We start from the raw sequence: 15,420 nt of genomic DNA on the forward strand, positions 1-15,420 counted from the left end.
TCTCTCTCTCTCTCTCTCTCTCTCTCTCTCTCTCTCTCTCTCTCACTTAGGTTCCTTTCTTTCTCCTAATTAATCACCGTACGTGTATCTGTTTACCTTATCTTTCCGTATAATATAAAAACCTCACCTCAGCACGGCAGGTACGGTTTCATTTTTGGCTCCGTCTCCAGCGGCAATCACGATGCTTAGAGCGGGGCAGATTAATAAATGCTCGTTGAATTCAGGGACTTGGTGGGGATGTCGGTGCCAGTCCAGAACCACTGGGCAAGGGGACACTGTCCCCATCCAAAGCCAGTTGCGCTTTTGGAATGCATTCCTTCTTGGGAAGGCTAGGGGGTCTGATGAAAAGATAACTTTTCCGGGAGGCAACTGGCCCCGAGGCTTCTGGTCCTGGCTCGGGCAGTCCCTTCCCTCCCTGGGGCTCGGTCCCCTTATCTGTCAATCCCTGAAAGGGCCCTGCTGCCTCCCATGTGTGTCGGGGGCATCTCAACGCCTCATGGAGCGAAAGCACGGCGTGGGAATTGGCCTCCAATGGGCTTCTGTTAGGGGCCTCCCAGGAGCCGGGTTGATTGACCATCAGGGTGATCGACGTACCGAGGGGCGTGATTTACTACCCTTGCTGTCGGCCGGAAAGCCCGCCTCCCTCCGCTGTGTCCCCGCCCTTTCAGTCTGCATCCGTCGCCGATTGGCCCGGGCCGCCCGTTGCGCACTTGATCGGCGGGGCCCGCGGGGCCTCGGTGATTGGCTGAGCCCCGCCCCTGCCCTCAGGCGTCCTGCGCTCGGACTCCTGGAGCGGTCCGGTAGCCGAGGCATGGCCGGGGTGCGGCGAATCAGCCTGTCTGAGGCTTTGGACTTGGGGCCCAGTTGGCGCCACGCGTGCCACGCGCTGCTCTACGCCCCCGACCCGGGTCGTCTGTTCGGCCGCATCCCGCTGAGATATGCGGTGCTGGTGAGGGGGCGACCGACCGGAATCCCCGCGAGGATCCCGGGGGCGCCGGAAGGAGGGCTGGCCGGCGGGGATCACGGGGGGCCCCTGCTCACCCCTCACTCCTTCTTGGCAGATGCAGATGCGCTTTGACGGGCGTCTCGGCTTTCCGGGCGGCTTCGTGGATCCCCAGGATGGCAGCCTGGAGGCGGGGCTGAACCGGGAGCTGCTGGAGGAGCTGGGCGAGGGGGCGGCTGCATTTAGCCTGGGACCGGGAGACTACCGGAGCTCCCATGCCACGGCCACACCCCCGCCCCGAGTCGTGGCCCACTTCTACGTCAAGCAGCTGACGCTGGACCAGGTGCTGGCACTGGAAGCAGGTGCCCCCCGTGCCAAGGACCACGGGCTGGAGGTGGGCCAGGGGCGATTCCTTCCCTCCCCCCTCTCCTCCCTGTCCTTTCCTATTGGGAACTCAGCCCCACGTCTTACACCTGCCTGCTCCAGCAGAGGGACCCCTTCCTCAGGTCACCCCAGGCTCAAGGACAGACTACCCCTCTGCCAACCCATCTTCATTTTTTCCAGTCACCTTTTTTCCACCCCCTTCCTTCCTGGGTGCTTTCCTGGCTGGAGGTAGAAGGCAGATTCCCTTATCCTAACCCTTTTTCTCTGACCACTTTCCTTTGTCAAATTCCCAGCGTGCACAGTAGCCTCTCAATTGCCTCTTGGGACTGACTTTCTCTTTCCACTGGTTTCTCCCTTATTCCTTCTCCCCTTGCTTGGGGCCATAAGCCCTCCTAACCAGTTGGATCAACTTCCTTCCTTCTTCCCCTCCAGGCTATCCTGCTTTTGACCACAGTAAATCTTGTATTTGACTACACACCCCTACACCAGGGGTCTCCATTGCCTCCCAATAAGTTGAGATGGCCTGAAATTCTCATCCCAACCTGCTTTTTCAAATGAACTCCTTTCCTCAACCCATCCTCCCTGTCTCCTGTTCTAGCTACGCTGACTTCCTTAGGCCTCCCACCCAGCTGATACATATTCCCCCTTCTAATCACCCATAGCCTCCGTGTTACTGCCACCCCCAGCCCTGTCTGTCCTGCCTTCTCTGGTTATTCTAGATTTTTGGGGAAGGAACCTTGCAGATTGATCGTCTAGTCCAGCCTTTCCAGGAGCCACACAATGATAACTTGAGCAAAGTCCCAAGATATTAAGAACAGAGCTGGGATTTGAACCCAGGTCCTCAGTCTTTAAATTAATTGTGCCTTTGCCTGTTCTTCAGGTAGCTCTTGCCCATTCAGGGTCAGACAGTACTTGTTATCTTTGCCTATAAGATGGATCTGCCTCCCTGCCATGCTAGAAACTCCAGGTCAGGGAATGGGTCCTTTCCTGCCCTTGGGTCCAGCACAGGTATCAGAGAAATGCTTTACTCCAATCAGAGACTGAACCTGTCAGAAATAATTGGATGCCAGGTGGTCTTAGATTCAGTGGGCATCAATTAGCATCATTGAAAACATGGGCACTATGCTAAATCCTGGAGTCGTGAAGGCAAAAAAAGAAAGAGAGACTCTGGTTCTGTGCATCTAACCCTAGGCCTTTTTTCTGTCTCTGGTCCTGTATCATTAAATACTTAGGGACCGGCTCTAACTCAATGTCCCAGAGACCTTTCAAACTCACCATGTCCCAAACAGAACTCCCTGTCTCCCCCAAAGTCACTGATTCTCAAAATTTCCCTTTTTCTGTCTAGGGTGATGGGGGGGGGCTCCCACCATTCTTGGAACTGTCCTCAGCTTATCCATCTCCCATCCAATGTCATTGGCTGTTGATCTTGCCTCCCTAGTGTCTTGGCTCTCACCCAAGCTCAGACTCTCATTACCTTTTTTTTTTTTGGAGGGCAATTGGGGTTAAGTGACTTGCCCAAGGTCACATGGTAAGTGTCTGAGGCCAGATTTGAACTCAGGTCCTTCTGACTCCAGGGCCAGTGCTCTATTCACTGGGCCACCTAGCCGCCTCCTCCCCCCATTACCTTTTGCTTTCACCATTGCTCTCTTCTCCTAATTGATTGGTTTCCTCACCTCCAGCCTCTCCCTTCACAATTCATCTTCCACACAGCTATAATAGCATGCCCCTAAAACACAGGTCAGACCATGTGACCGTGATAGCTTGCATTAAGATAACACTTGAATGTTTGCAAAGCACTTTACACATAAGATCTCATTTGGTTCACACAGAGACCCTGGGAGATGAGTGGTGTTATTAATCCCCATTATACAGAAGAGGAAACTAAGGCAGATGGGGTGAAATGACTTGCCCAGGGTCTGAGACTGTACTTGAACTGGACTGCAGGCCCAGTGTACTGTGGCACCCCTCCCTAGCCCCCCCCCCTTCCCCGCCCAGCAGCCACCATTTAATTTTCCTGTCCCAAAAGCTGTAGTGTTTAACCTGGGGTTCCCAAACTTGTTTTGAATATTTGGATAATTATATTCCAGTTTCATTTGCATCCTTTGTAATCCTATATATTTTATACATTGAAAGCCTGATTCTGGGAAGCTTCCCCAGACTTTCAAAAAGGGTCCACAACCCAACCAAGGCTTAGAACCTCTGGGCTAAGGGCTCCATCTTGTCTTCACAATCAGGTGACGGCTCCTCACTCTGGCTTTTAAAACCTCACTGTCACCTCCCTTTTCAGGTTTGGGCACATTACTCCTCATTCCCTCATTCACGTACTCTGTGTTTCAGCCAGATTGGCCATGTTGTTTCTTGAATGTGGTAACTCATCTCCAGCCTCCATGCCTTTGAACTGGCAATGCCCCATGCCTAGAATTTGTTCCTCATTTTCACTGCCCTAGTTCCATTCAGTGTCACCTCACTCGCTGTCCTAAAGAAGCTATTGTGATCCTATGAAGCTAGTGCCCTCCTTTCCTCTGGAAACCTTCATATACAATTTTTTTTTTTTTGCTTTTTGGAGGGGGGAAGGCAGGACAATTGGGGTTAAGTGACTTGCCCAAGGTCAAACAGCTAGTAAGTGTTAAGTGTCTGAGGTTGGATTTGAACTCAGGTCCTCCTGACTCAAGGGCCAGTGCTCTATTCACTGTGCCACCTAGCCGCCTCTTGTATACAATTTTAATTTGATTTTCTGTGTAGCCTTATTTTCCCTCAAGAGAATATAAGCCTCTAGAGGGCAGGGTTTTTTTGTTTTTGTCATCGTTTCCTCAGTACCTGGCACTGCCTGACAGTAGGTGCTTAATACATGCTTGTTAAATGAATAATATGGTCCCTGCCCTCAAGAAACTTAGCTTCTCCTGATTGATTACACAATTAGTATATACATTTAAGTGTTAATTTCTAGGTGGGGGCCACTTAAAAATGAGGAAATTATAAAAGGCTTTTCAAAGGATGGGGGCATCTGAGCTGAACCTTGAGAGGGAGCTAGTGATTCCAAGAAATGGAGGTGAGGAGGGAAGGCACTGGGGGTAAGGGTGGGGGGAGCCCAATAGTCTAGTCTGCATAAAGGTATATGGTGGTGGGAGTTCCAATGTCTTGTTTCAGAAATAGCCAGTAGGCCAGTTTAGCTGGAATGGAGAGTTTGTGAAGGATGGTCTGGAAAGGAAGTCTGGAGGCTGACTGTGAAGGGCTTTAAAAACCCAATAACGAGGAGTCTGTATTGGATCTTGCAGTTAAGAGGGAGCCGTTGGGGTCTCTCAAGGAATTGAGTGGCTTGGTCAGACCTGCACTTTCTAGTATCACATGGATGGCTGTGTAGACAATGAATAGGAGATGGGAGAGATTGGAGGCAGGGGGACCAGTGAGGAAGCTTGTCTAGGGCCTCATGAAGGGAGAAGAGGTGAATATGAGAGAGGCTAGAGAGGAAGAATGCCCAGGACCTGGCAGCTGATTGGCTCTGGGGGGAGAGTCATCGAATATACCCATTGCTGAAAGTCTATGGTTGGAGGAGAAAGCACAGCTCCTTTCTCTCTGTGTTGGTACTTTTCCCCCCTGTTAGTCTGTGAAATTCTAGGGCAGGGGTGGGGAACCTTGGGCCTGGAGACCACAAGTGGCCCTCTAGGTCCTCGAGTGTGGCCCTTTAAATCCAAACTTAACAGAACAAATCCCTTCTAGGTCCTCAAGGGCAACCCTTGGACTGAATCCCAACTCCACAGAACAAATTGCCTCTAAGTCCTCAAAAGTGGCCCTTTGACTGAAGCCAGACTTCCCAGAAGAAATCCCCTCTAGGTCCTCAAGGGTGGCCCTTGCACTGACTCCAAAATTCTTAGAACAAACCCTCTTAAGAAAAGAATTTGGTCTGTGAAGCTTGGACTCAGTCAAAGGGCCCCACCCAAGGACCTAGAAGGCCATATGTGGCCTCCAGGCGGCAGGTTCCCCACCCTTGTTTTGAGCCTAGCCTGTGGTATGGAATTCTTTTTGTGCTGGTTGGGTTATGCCTTCATAGTAAAGAGTTCATAGACTCACCTCCCACTCTCTCCTAGTGACTGAGATATGGAGATTATGGGGTTAAGGATCCGAAGGGCAGTTAAAAAGCATGTGGTCTCTTCCCCACATTTTCCAGGTCAGGGGATAGAAGCCTAGAGAGGTTGTGATTTGCCCAGGGTCATGCCATGAGTCAATGGCAAAGCTGGTGTCTGGAGCTGGGTCCCTTCAGCCAGTACATCTCCCAGGGAAGGTTCAGGCTGAGCCTGGTGTTAGGTTACAGGGTGGAGGAGTCAGAATGAAACACAGGCCTGCCGTTATTCACTCTTAACTCTGTTCTGGCTCATTTTGAAATTCTGCCATAGATCTATTTAGTTCATGCTGGACCTAGCCCAATTAAGCGTGTAATGTGATCTGCTCAGTTATCTGTCAGCCTGAGCTTGGCGTACTGGAAAGAATGCTGGACCTGGAGTCAGGAACACCTAGGTTCAAATCCCATCTCTGACTATCACTGGTTGTGTGACCTTGGGTATTGGGCCATTGGCCTCAGATTCTTATCTGTGAAATGAGGCCGTTGGAGTGTTTAGTCATTTTGGACTCTTTGTGACCTTGTTTGGGGTTTTCTTGGCAGAGATCCTAGAGTGGTTCGCTGTTTCTTTCTCCAGCTCATTTTACAGATGAGGAAACTGAGGCCAACAGGGTGAAGTGACTTGGCTAGGGTCACACAGCTAGGAAGTATCTGAGGCCAGATTTGAACTCTGGAAGATGAATCTTCAGGCCCTCCAGGCCCAGCACCCTCTCCACAGCTCTTAAATAGATGACTATGGTTAGAAAATTGACGGCTAGGGCCCCCTTGTGGGCTTTTGGGTGAAATGTATGTAAAGTGCTTCCTAAATCTCCAGGCACTATTTAGAAATTCCATTACCTATGGGGCTTGTTCCTAGCAGGCCCTACTGATTCATGGACTTTGACCTTCGGAGGGTATCATGTGATGCTAGGTTTGAGTGTGGGAGTGAGGAAGCCCTGGGCAAGTCATCTAACCTCAGTCTGCCATCAGTTTCCTCCTCTGTAAAATGAGGTGGGGGCTGGCTTGGATGGCCTCCCAGGTCTCCTCCAGCTCCAAATCTAGGAGCTCATAATTCTGTTTCCCTCCTGTAGCTGTTAAAATCTGTCTGTCTTCCCTGACCACATGGGGTCCTTCTTGGGGTGGGGTGGGGCAGAGATCAGCTGTTTGGCCCTTGTTCACTAAGCAGTTGGGGCATTCAAGCCCCTGTTTTCTGAGGTGACCAGTTGGAGAGGTGGAAAGTTTATAACTCCCAGGGGTGGGGGGGAACCTGCAGTGTGGAGGTCACATGTGGCCCTCTAAGGTCCTCAAGGGTGGCCCTTTGACGGAATCCAAACTTCCCAGAACAAATCCCCTCTAGGTCCTCAAGTTCAATTCTGAATCCCAGCTTCACAGAGCAAATACCCTTAGGGATTGGTATCGTCAGGGGAAGATGGGTAGGGGCAGAATTGATCTGAGGATTGTGTCTGGGAGTATCTGAAGGAGGAAGAGGCTAGAGGCATGCAACCAGGGCCAGTGAGTGGAGAGAAGGTGCAGAGGGGTGGATTTAGGGGCAGGTTTATGGGAAACTTCACCATTTGACCTGTCCCAGTCTGGAATGGGCTGCCTTGGTGTGAAACAGCATCCATACAGAGAAGTAAAAACAAAGTAATTGGAGTGTGTGTGGCCTTGGGGGAAGAGACCAGAAGTGACTTTTGAACTGTGCTTCTATCAAAGCTGGGGATTCTGAGACAGAGGAGGAGAGGGAGCTTCCAGGTACTGGGACAGACCGTAGAAAGATAGAGAGGTGGAAAGTCATGTTCAGGAGACTGCAGGCTGGTCACTTTGTCTGGGAGAAGAATGCCTCAGGTTAGATCAAGTCAACTTAAGTCTTACTAAATGACTGCTGTGTGCCAGGTCCTGCTATGTGACCTCAAGGAACCCACAGTTTAACAAAGGATTATGTATAAACTAGATGAAATGGAGATGATCAGTCAAGGAGGAATGGCTGGGAAAAAGGCTTTTCTTCAGGAGGTAGACTTTTAGCTGGGATTTGAAGGAAGCCAGAAGGTGTCAATGATGAGAGAGCATTGCAGGCTTGGAGGATGGAGAGCCAGGGTTATGTGGTCCCAGAGTTTGTGGAAGGAAGTTGATAGCTGAATATGTAGGATGAATGGAGTAGGAAAAAACTTGTGGCACAGAGACCAGTTGGCAGGAGTGAGGTGATGAGGCCCCTCTGCCAGGGTGGTGCCAGGATCATCAGAGAGAAGGGATGTTACCAAGGGAGAACCAACAAAACTTGGCAACAGATTCTGTATGGGGAGTGATGGGTTGAGAGCCTAGGTGACTGGAAGGGTAGAGGTACCCTCAAGGATAAGAGGGGATTTCGGAAGAGTGGAGGAATGATGATGGTAGCTGGCATTTCCATAGCACTTTACATTTGATCCTTACAACAACCTTGACAAGTAAGTGCTGTTATTTCCATTTTACAGATGAGGCCACTGAGGCAGGCAGAGGTAAAGTGACTTGCCCAGGGTCACAAAGCTAGTAAGTATCTTAGTCTAATTCGAACTCAGGTTTTTCTGACTCCAGGGCCTCTGCCTGTCAACCAAGCCACCTGTCTTCTGGAGAAAGCCAGAGTTCTGTTTCAGACACTTTGAGTTTAAGATGTCTATGGGCTAGTCAGCTCTAGATGTCCAGTAAGCAGTTGGAGATGGGAAAGAGCCAAGAGGCATATAATGTACAGCATCAGTTTGGACGCAGAAGTTGGAGTCAGATTTTGTATTTTTTTTTTTTTTTTGCTTTTTGGAGTGGGGAAGGCAGGGCAATTGGGGTAAAGTGACTTGCCCAAGGTCACAGTTAGTAAGTGTTAATTGTCTGAGGCATTCACTGCGCCACCTAGCCACCCCTGGAGTCAGATTTTGAAGAATTTTGAATTCCAGACTTAAGGAATTGGCATTTGCTCCTAGAGGCACTGGGAGCTTTGTAAGCAGAAGAGTGATGTGGGCAGACACATCTTAGGAGTACCACTCTGGCTGCGGGGTGGAGGCTGGTTTGGAGAGGGGGGACAATGGACTCAGGGAGGTGTAGTGGCAACCACACTGGCATCCCCAGGATGGCTGCTAGCACAGGTTCTTAGATCTGCTTTACTAAGAAAGATAGCTGTTTAAGGGGTCAACAAACTTTTAAAATTACATTCACTGGTTCAGGGGAAAGGTCAGCACCCTGAACTTCAGAGAAAATACAAGCAGAGAAATAAAGACCAACAGACAGGGCTCTGACTGCCTGAATCAACTATACACTTTACATACATCCCTGGATGGAGAGAGCCTTTACATCTGAGCAGTCGGGGAGCTCGAACATACGGCCACTTGAAATCTCAACTGGGAATCACAAGATCCTTCTCATGAGTGAGCCCCAAAGCAAAATACCAACTCAGAGTGTGTATACACTTCTCAGAGCCAGAAGGCATCCCCACCCTCCTGACTCAGTGCCTAATTAGAAATGAGCATAAGGTGTGAAAGCCTCCCCTAAGCAAGCTCCCCTTAATGGGCTCCATGTGAAGTCTATTAATGGGTCTAGAAGAGCTTAAATCCATTAATATAACTGGAGGAGAGAGGTGATAGGGGTCTGAACTCACTGGTTGTGATATAGGTGGAGAGAAGGGGGATGTGGGAGAGACGAAGGTTGACTTGACCAGACTAGCAATTCCTGAAAAGGCAAGTTTAGATTTCATCAAGGAAAAACTTTCCAGCAGTTTGGATTATCCAGATGTGGCATGTGTTTTGAGGAGGAATGCCCCTTCCCCACCCTCCACCCCCCAGGTCTTCCAGTAAAAAAGGGATCCTTGCTCAGATATAGGTGGGACTGCATGGCGGCTTCTTTTTCTGGCCTCCTGGGTCTGAGCTGGCATCAGAATGCCTGAGTAAGGGAGAGTGGGAAGCACTCCAAACAGGTGTCAGGGCCAGTGGGAGCAGACAATGGCTTGGAGGGCTCTAAATTGGGTATATGGAGAGAGGCAGTGAGGAGACCCACCCAGGATGGGCTGGCTAAAGGAGAAGAAGAGAACACTGGAAAGCAAGGGTGTTTGGAGCCAATTTCTAGAGGGTTTCATTTCATGCCAAGGTAAGGAGTCGGTATTTTATCTTCTTAGCAATGGGAACCATGGAAGTGTCTGGAGGGATGAGATGAATCTATCAAACTCGCATGGGATAACCCAGCTCTTTAGACCCTCCCCTCTTCCTCACTTCTGTCTTATTGTTGAGGCTACCCCCACCCTTCCAGTCACCTAGGCTTTCAACCTGTCACTCTCCATATGGAATCTGTTGCCAAGTTTTCTGGATCCTCCCTTTGTAACATTTCTCTGCTGACCCTGGCATGGCCCCTCATCACCTTATTCCTAGACTTTGGCAAAAGAGGGTCATTTGGAGGCTTTCCAGGTACTTGAACTAAGGTGGATGAGGTGGGAGTGACATGGTAGATGCCTCATTTATTAAGGGCTTGTTGGATACCAGGTACAAAGTTTATGTGACACATGATCTCTGCCCTCAAGGGAGTTCTAAAACTAAGTCCTAAGTGCAGCAGGGCTTGGGGGAATCTTTCCTGAAAGAGTGGTGTTTCACTTGGCTTCAGCTGGTGAAGATGAAGAAGGGAGGGCATTCTGGGAATTGAGCACAGGGGCAGGAGAGTACAAGGTATTTTCTTTGGGGAGAAGGAGATGTTAAATTCTCCAGTGTGGCTGGCACAGAAGAGTTTGTATAGGGGAATAACATGAAGTAATAGAAGGTTGTGACAGGCCTTGAATGCCTATGGTACGCCGGGGTCATGGAGGATGGATCCATCAGCTGATTTGCATCATCAAGGACAAGTTCATTTACTATGTTAACATGCTGTTGAGGAGGAAGCTGAATCATTTATTTTGTATTGTACTTTTATTTTCTCTGCCAAGTAGAATGATCTTTGGACTAGAAAGGCAAGCACAGGAATGGTTAACGAGTTGAAACCCAGGATAATTACAGGAACACCTAACTCTCAGCTCATCACAAGACCAAGTGAGACTACATCCCAGAGTATAGAAAATACCCTGTGTGTGAACTTTGCAATGCTTTGAGAAGGCCACTGGCCTGGAGAAGATCATATGTCCAATCTTTTATGTAGGGAAGAGGGCAGTAGAGTCTGCAAAGTGTCAGCTGGTGAATTTGGTGGATTCTTGGTAAAAATTCCCAGCTATGTTATTAAAGGAATGGTCGGTGAGCACTTAGGAAAAGCAGCCTTGATCTCTAAAAGCACCAGAACTGCCCACACCAGTCTCCTCCTCTCATTTCCTTTTTCTGAAGGGTTACTAGAATGGAAGATCAGGGAAAGCTAGAGACAGATTTTAGCAAAGTCTTTGACAAAATTCCTTCTGCTCTCCTTGTGAAATATATATTGCTTTTTGGAGGGGTGAAAGCGGGGCAATTGGGGTTAAGTGACTTGCCCAAGATCACACAGCTAGTAAGTGTTAAATGTCTGAGGCTGGATTTGAACTCCGGTCCTCCTGACTCTAGAGTGGGTGCTCTATTCACTGCAGCGCCACCTAGCGGTGCCTGTTCTCCTTGTGGATGAAGAGAAGGGATGTGGCCTAGATCAGGTGTATCACACTCAGATAGAAACAGGGGCCATTAATCTGTACATAGAAAACCCTGTGGGCTGTTAAATTGGCTTAGTCTGAAAATATGAGGTTATCCATCTTCCGTTGTATTTTTATGTGTTTTGTTAAATATTTCCCAATTCCATTTTAATCAGGTACAGGCTGTGCTGAGGGGGAGTCCCCATCTGTGCCTGACCTCCCATTGTGTAGCATTTTAATCAGTGCCCTGGAGTCAGATGAAAGCACTGAGATCCCTTGCTGGGACCACTAGTTAACATCTAGGAGACAGAGTTCCTAAGTGAGAACAACTCAATAGGCAAGATGGGCTGAACCTACTGAGAAGATGGCATTTGATGTCTATAGGTCAAGGGTGTGGAATTTGTTGGGGGCAGGGCGCTTCTTTCTCCCACATAGCACCACTAGCATCTTCGATGCCTGGGAATTTCTGAGGCTTCGGAGTCAAACAACTAATAAGGGGATCAGAGGCAGGATTTGAAGCCAGCTCTACATGATCAGCACGTAGAGTGTTGTGCTTGAGTTTAAAAAATCAACTCCCTAGGGGCAGCTAGGTGGCAGTGAATAGAGCAGCAGCCCTGGAGCCAGGAGGATCTGAGTTCAAATCTAGCCTCAGACACTTAACTCTTACTAGCCATGTGACCTTGGACAAGTCACTTAACCCCAATTGCCTTGCCTTCCCTCCTCAAGAAAAAAATCAACTCCCTAAGTATACAAGCATAGTTAGGTAGGAGTTTCTGTGGTGGTTTTACTAATTTGGCAGCCAGAAAAACCTAGGTCTACCCTAGGCCTAAAGGGATGGTCAGTCTAGGGAAGTGACAGTGTCTGCTGCCTGTTCAGACCACACCTGGTGAGCTGGGTTCAGTTCTGGCTTTGGCCTTTTGGGAAGGCCTGGAATCATGAGCCTGCTAAGCCTGAAAGAAGGGGGAGACAGGGCATGATAGCTGTCATGAGAAGAGAACCAGGAACATTAGAGAGATGACTGCAACTTGTCAGGAAAGATTTTCCAATAATAAGGGCCATTCCAAAGTGAAAGGGGTGGGGGTAATGCCATTCTTGGCCAGTTACAGCCCTAGTCTGGCGACCTTGGAAGCCCCTTTTACATTCTCCAGTCCTGCCAGCTAAAGAGATTTGAGCTTTACTTGGGAGACAATAGATTTTTGAGCAGAGGAGCATTATGGTTAGATCTCAGATCTAAGATCTAAGAGTAAGATTGTTCTGGGGTGGGGCTAGGTGGCACAGTGAATAGAGCAGTGGCCCTGGAGTCAGGAGGACCTGAGTTCAAAATCTGGCCTCAGATACTTAACACTAGCCATGTGAACTTGGGCAAGTCATTTAACCCCAATTACCCTGCCTTCCCCCCTCCAAAAAGAAAAAATAAAGATTGTTCTTGAAGTGGTAGGCAGAGAAGAGTTTGGAAAACCCTCATGGGGGCTAGTGGTATCTGGACTAACTCTGCTGGCTGCAAAAGAAGGGTAGGGGTGCAAGTGAGATTTTGGAGATGGAATTAACTGGTAGGAGATCACATCAGGATTTCCTTTTTCAATGCTATTGATGTTTAGAATCCCAGGGTCATTTAATAGGCTTATTTCTCTTGCTATACCTTTCCAAGAATCTTTTTTTTGGGGGGGGGCTTTTTGGAGGGCAATTGGGGTGAGTGACTTGCCCAAGGTCACTGCTAGTTTTTGTGTTAAGTGTCTAAGGCCAGATTTGAATTCGGGTCCTTCTGACTCCAGGGCCAGTGCTCTATTCACTGTCGAGAACAATTTTTGATTGGGAGATGTGTGTATGGATGACCCCTTGCTGGAGGAGAGTTCTGTTGAAGCAAATGCTTCAAAAATAAGTCAAAAACCCAACCAAACCATCCAGGAGAGGAACTCCTTTTCTCGACATTTCTCGACACACAATTGTGTGATCATAAAGATGTCACTGGCTAAAAGATATTGTTCCGGAAATCCTGCTAGTTCCCTTTTTCAAGGATCCCTTTTGATTTGGTTTCTTGTGACTTTCCTTATCAAGATTTTGTAGAGATGGGAAAGTAGGCATGTGGGTTGGTGGGTATTTGACTATGGTTTAGAGGGAATTCCCTCTCAGGTATGGTCTGGGGGATTTTGTGAATTTGATGAATACAGGAGACAGGGAGGAAGGAACACTCTTTGGGGACAAAGTGATGTGCTTGGTTTTAGCCACTTGGAAATTCCTTTAGGGAATCAAATATGTGACTTCAGAGGCCAAGGTGGGATGTATAGATTTGCAAGTCATCCAAAAGGAGGTGATGATTGAAATTGGCAGAGTGAATGAGATAGCCAAAGAAGGGGGAGTGCATGGGGGTCAGGGAAAGGACAAGGAGCCCTTGAAGGAGATAGAAAAGTAATTCAATTAATCATTTAATTTAGTGCTTATTAATGTGCTAGGCACCGTTCAAGGTACTGGGGATATAGGTACAAAGAATGAACAATCCCTCCTCCAAAGATCATATGTTCTAATGGAGGAGACAAGTAACATCTAAGAATCCTTAAATCACACAGACATTTATATACACACATATTCAAATATGAGATACAAGGTGGGGGGCACTAGTATAAGGAAAAGGTTTATACAGAAGATGCTGTCTAATCTGCATTTTTTTTTTGGTGGGGGCAATTGGGATTAAGTGACTTGCCCAGGGTCATACAGCTAGTAAGTGTCTGAGGCTGAATTTGAACTCGGGTCCTCCCAACTCTAGGACCCCCCCTGCTGTATCCATTGTACCCCCTAGCTGCCCCTCTTTTCAAAGGGATAGTGGGACCTGGGTGACAGGAAGGAGGGAGTGAATTTTAGGCACAGGGTCTGACCAGTGCAAAGACGAGATGGAGCATTGTGAGGAAGGCCAGTCTGCTTGTATTGAAGACTTCGGAAGGGAAGTCATGTCCAATGAGGCTAGAAAGTAGGTTGGGCCATGTTGTATGGGCATGTAAAAACCAACCTCTGTTAGTTCATTGGCGTTAATTGTTGATTAGGGGAACAACACGGTCAGTTCTGAACTTAAGGGGAAAAATTCCTTTGACAGCATTGCTGAGGATGGACTAGAGGGGGGAGAGATTTGAGGCAGGGAGTCCAGTTAGGAAGCTGCTGGAATAAGCTAAGAAGAGGTGAACAGGGCCTGAGCTAAGGTGGTGGCTGTGCCAGATGAGAGAGCTGTTGTGAAGGTAGAAATGGTGAGATCTGTGACTGACTGATCTGTGGGGTGAGGGCAGGTTGTGGAGGTTGTGAACCTGGGTGACCCAGAGAAGAACAAGTTTGGGGGAAAGATAATGCAGTAAGATCTGAGATACAGATCTCACCTTGTCCTTATCTGCTGTTCACGTGCGCCTCAGCCCCCCCCCCAAAAAAAAAGGTGGGGCTCTTGCTGTTCCCTGCCCTTTGGAGGTGGGCCCCAGTGAGGAGGTATGGGGATGTGGGCCCCAAGTGGCTATGCTGGGGCTAGGGGGAAGGTATTTTCCTGAAGGCCCTGTGGGTACCCGAATGTGGTTTAGGATATAAAGTTAGTTACCTTGAGGGCCCAGCTTGGAAGGGGGAGTTTGGGGGCAAAGTGGGGAAGTGGTGGGGGCTGTGAGGATAGGAGTGGTTGTGCTGGAGAAGAGCCCCACTATTGGCTATTGAGGAGAGGGTGGCATCTGAACCATCTTCCCACCGTCTGATTGGTTCATTATATATTCGTTGAGTTCAGGCCATAGGTCCCAGACTCTTTAGAGACTGACATTCTCTGGGGCTTTCCTTATGACAGTCTGTTGAAGGAATCAGGGTGGGGGCAGATTAGACCTGGTTAGCAAAGGTACCAGACCAATGGCTGGGAGGTGGAGAGGCAGGAGGGATTCCTTAAGAAATAGTAGGCTGTCCAAAAGCTGAGGCCCTGTGGGGTACCAGGTGCTTATCTCTTGAGATCTTAGAGCAGGCTGGCCAGCCCCTGGACAGGGGGCCCTGCCACCCTCAGCTGGGGCAGGATGGAGCCCTGGGTCCACCAGTCACTGTCTCCATCCTTCCCTTCTGCCAATATCTCCGCAGGTGCTGGGGCTTGTGCGCGTGCCTCTGTACACACTCCGGGATGGGGTCGGAGGCCTCCCTGCCTTCCTGGAGAATTCCTTCATAGGCGCTGCGCGGGACCAGCTGATGGAAGCCCTGCAAGGCCTGGGGCTCCTGGAGACTGGGCAGCTGCCCTCTGCTCGCCACTAGGGGGCCTCAGGATGAAGGCCTGAAGCCCCAAAGGGGTCGTCCTTGAGCAGAGCTGATCGTGGGCAGGGGTGGAGGAGGGAAGAGAGGTTCCCCTTTGTGGTTGATGGTGTTGATTACAGATTTCCAGGAACACAAAACGTGTGGGGTTCTTTCTGTGCCCCTTCATTG

At 49.2% G+C, this 15,420-nt stretch overlaps 1 protein-coding gene across 1 annotated transcript; it reads left to right on the forward strand.

Moving 5' to 3' along the window:
• Positions 1–719: 719 nt before the first annotated feature.
• NUDT16 (nudix hydrolase 16) lies at positions 720–15,389 on the forward strand. Its single transcript, XM_069108447.1, has 3 exons — positions 720–949; positions 1,062–1,337; positions 15,085–15,389. The coding sequence occupies exons 1-3, from the start codon at positions 812–814 to the stop codon at positions 15,250–15,252; spliced, it is 582 nt and encodes a 193-aa protein (XP_068964548.1). The 5' UTR covers positions 720–811; the 3' UTR covers positions 15,253–15,389.
• Positions 15,390–15,420: the final 31 nt, after the last annotated feature.

This window comes from Petaurus breviceps, unplaced genomic scaffold (assembly GCF_028583685.1).
Source record: "Petaurus breviceps papuanus isolate PSGF00001 unplaced genomic scaffold, PetGlider_PUasm1.0 90386, whole genome shotgun sequence".
Classification (NCBI taxonomy): Eukaryota; Metazoa; Chordata; class Mammalia; order Diprotodontia; family Petauridae; genus Petaurus; species Petaurus breviceps.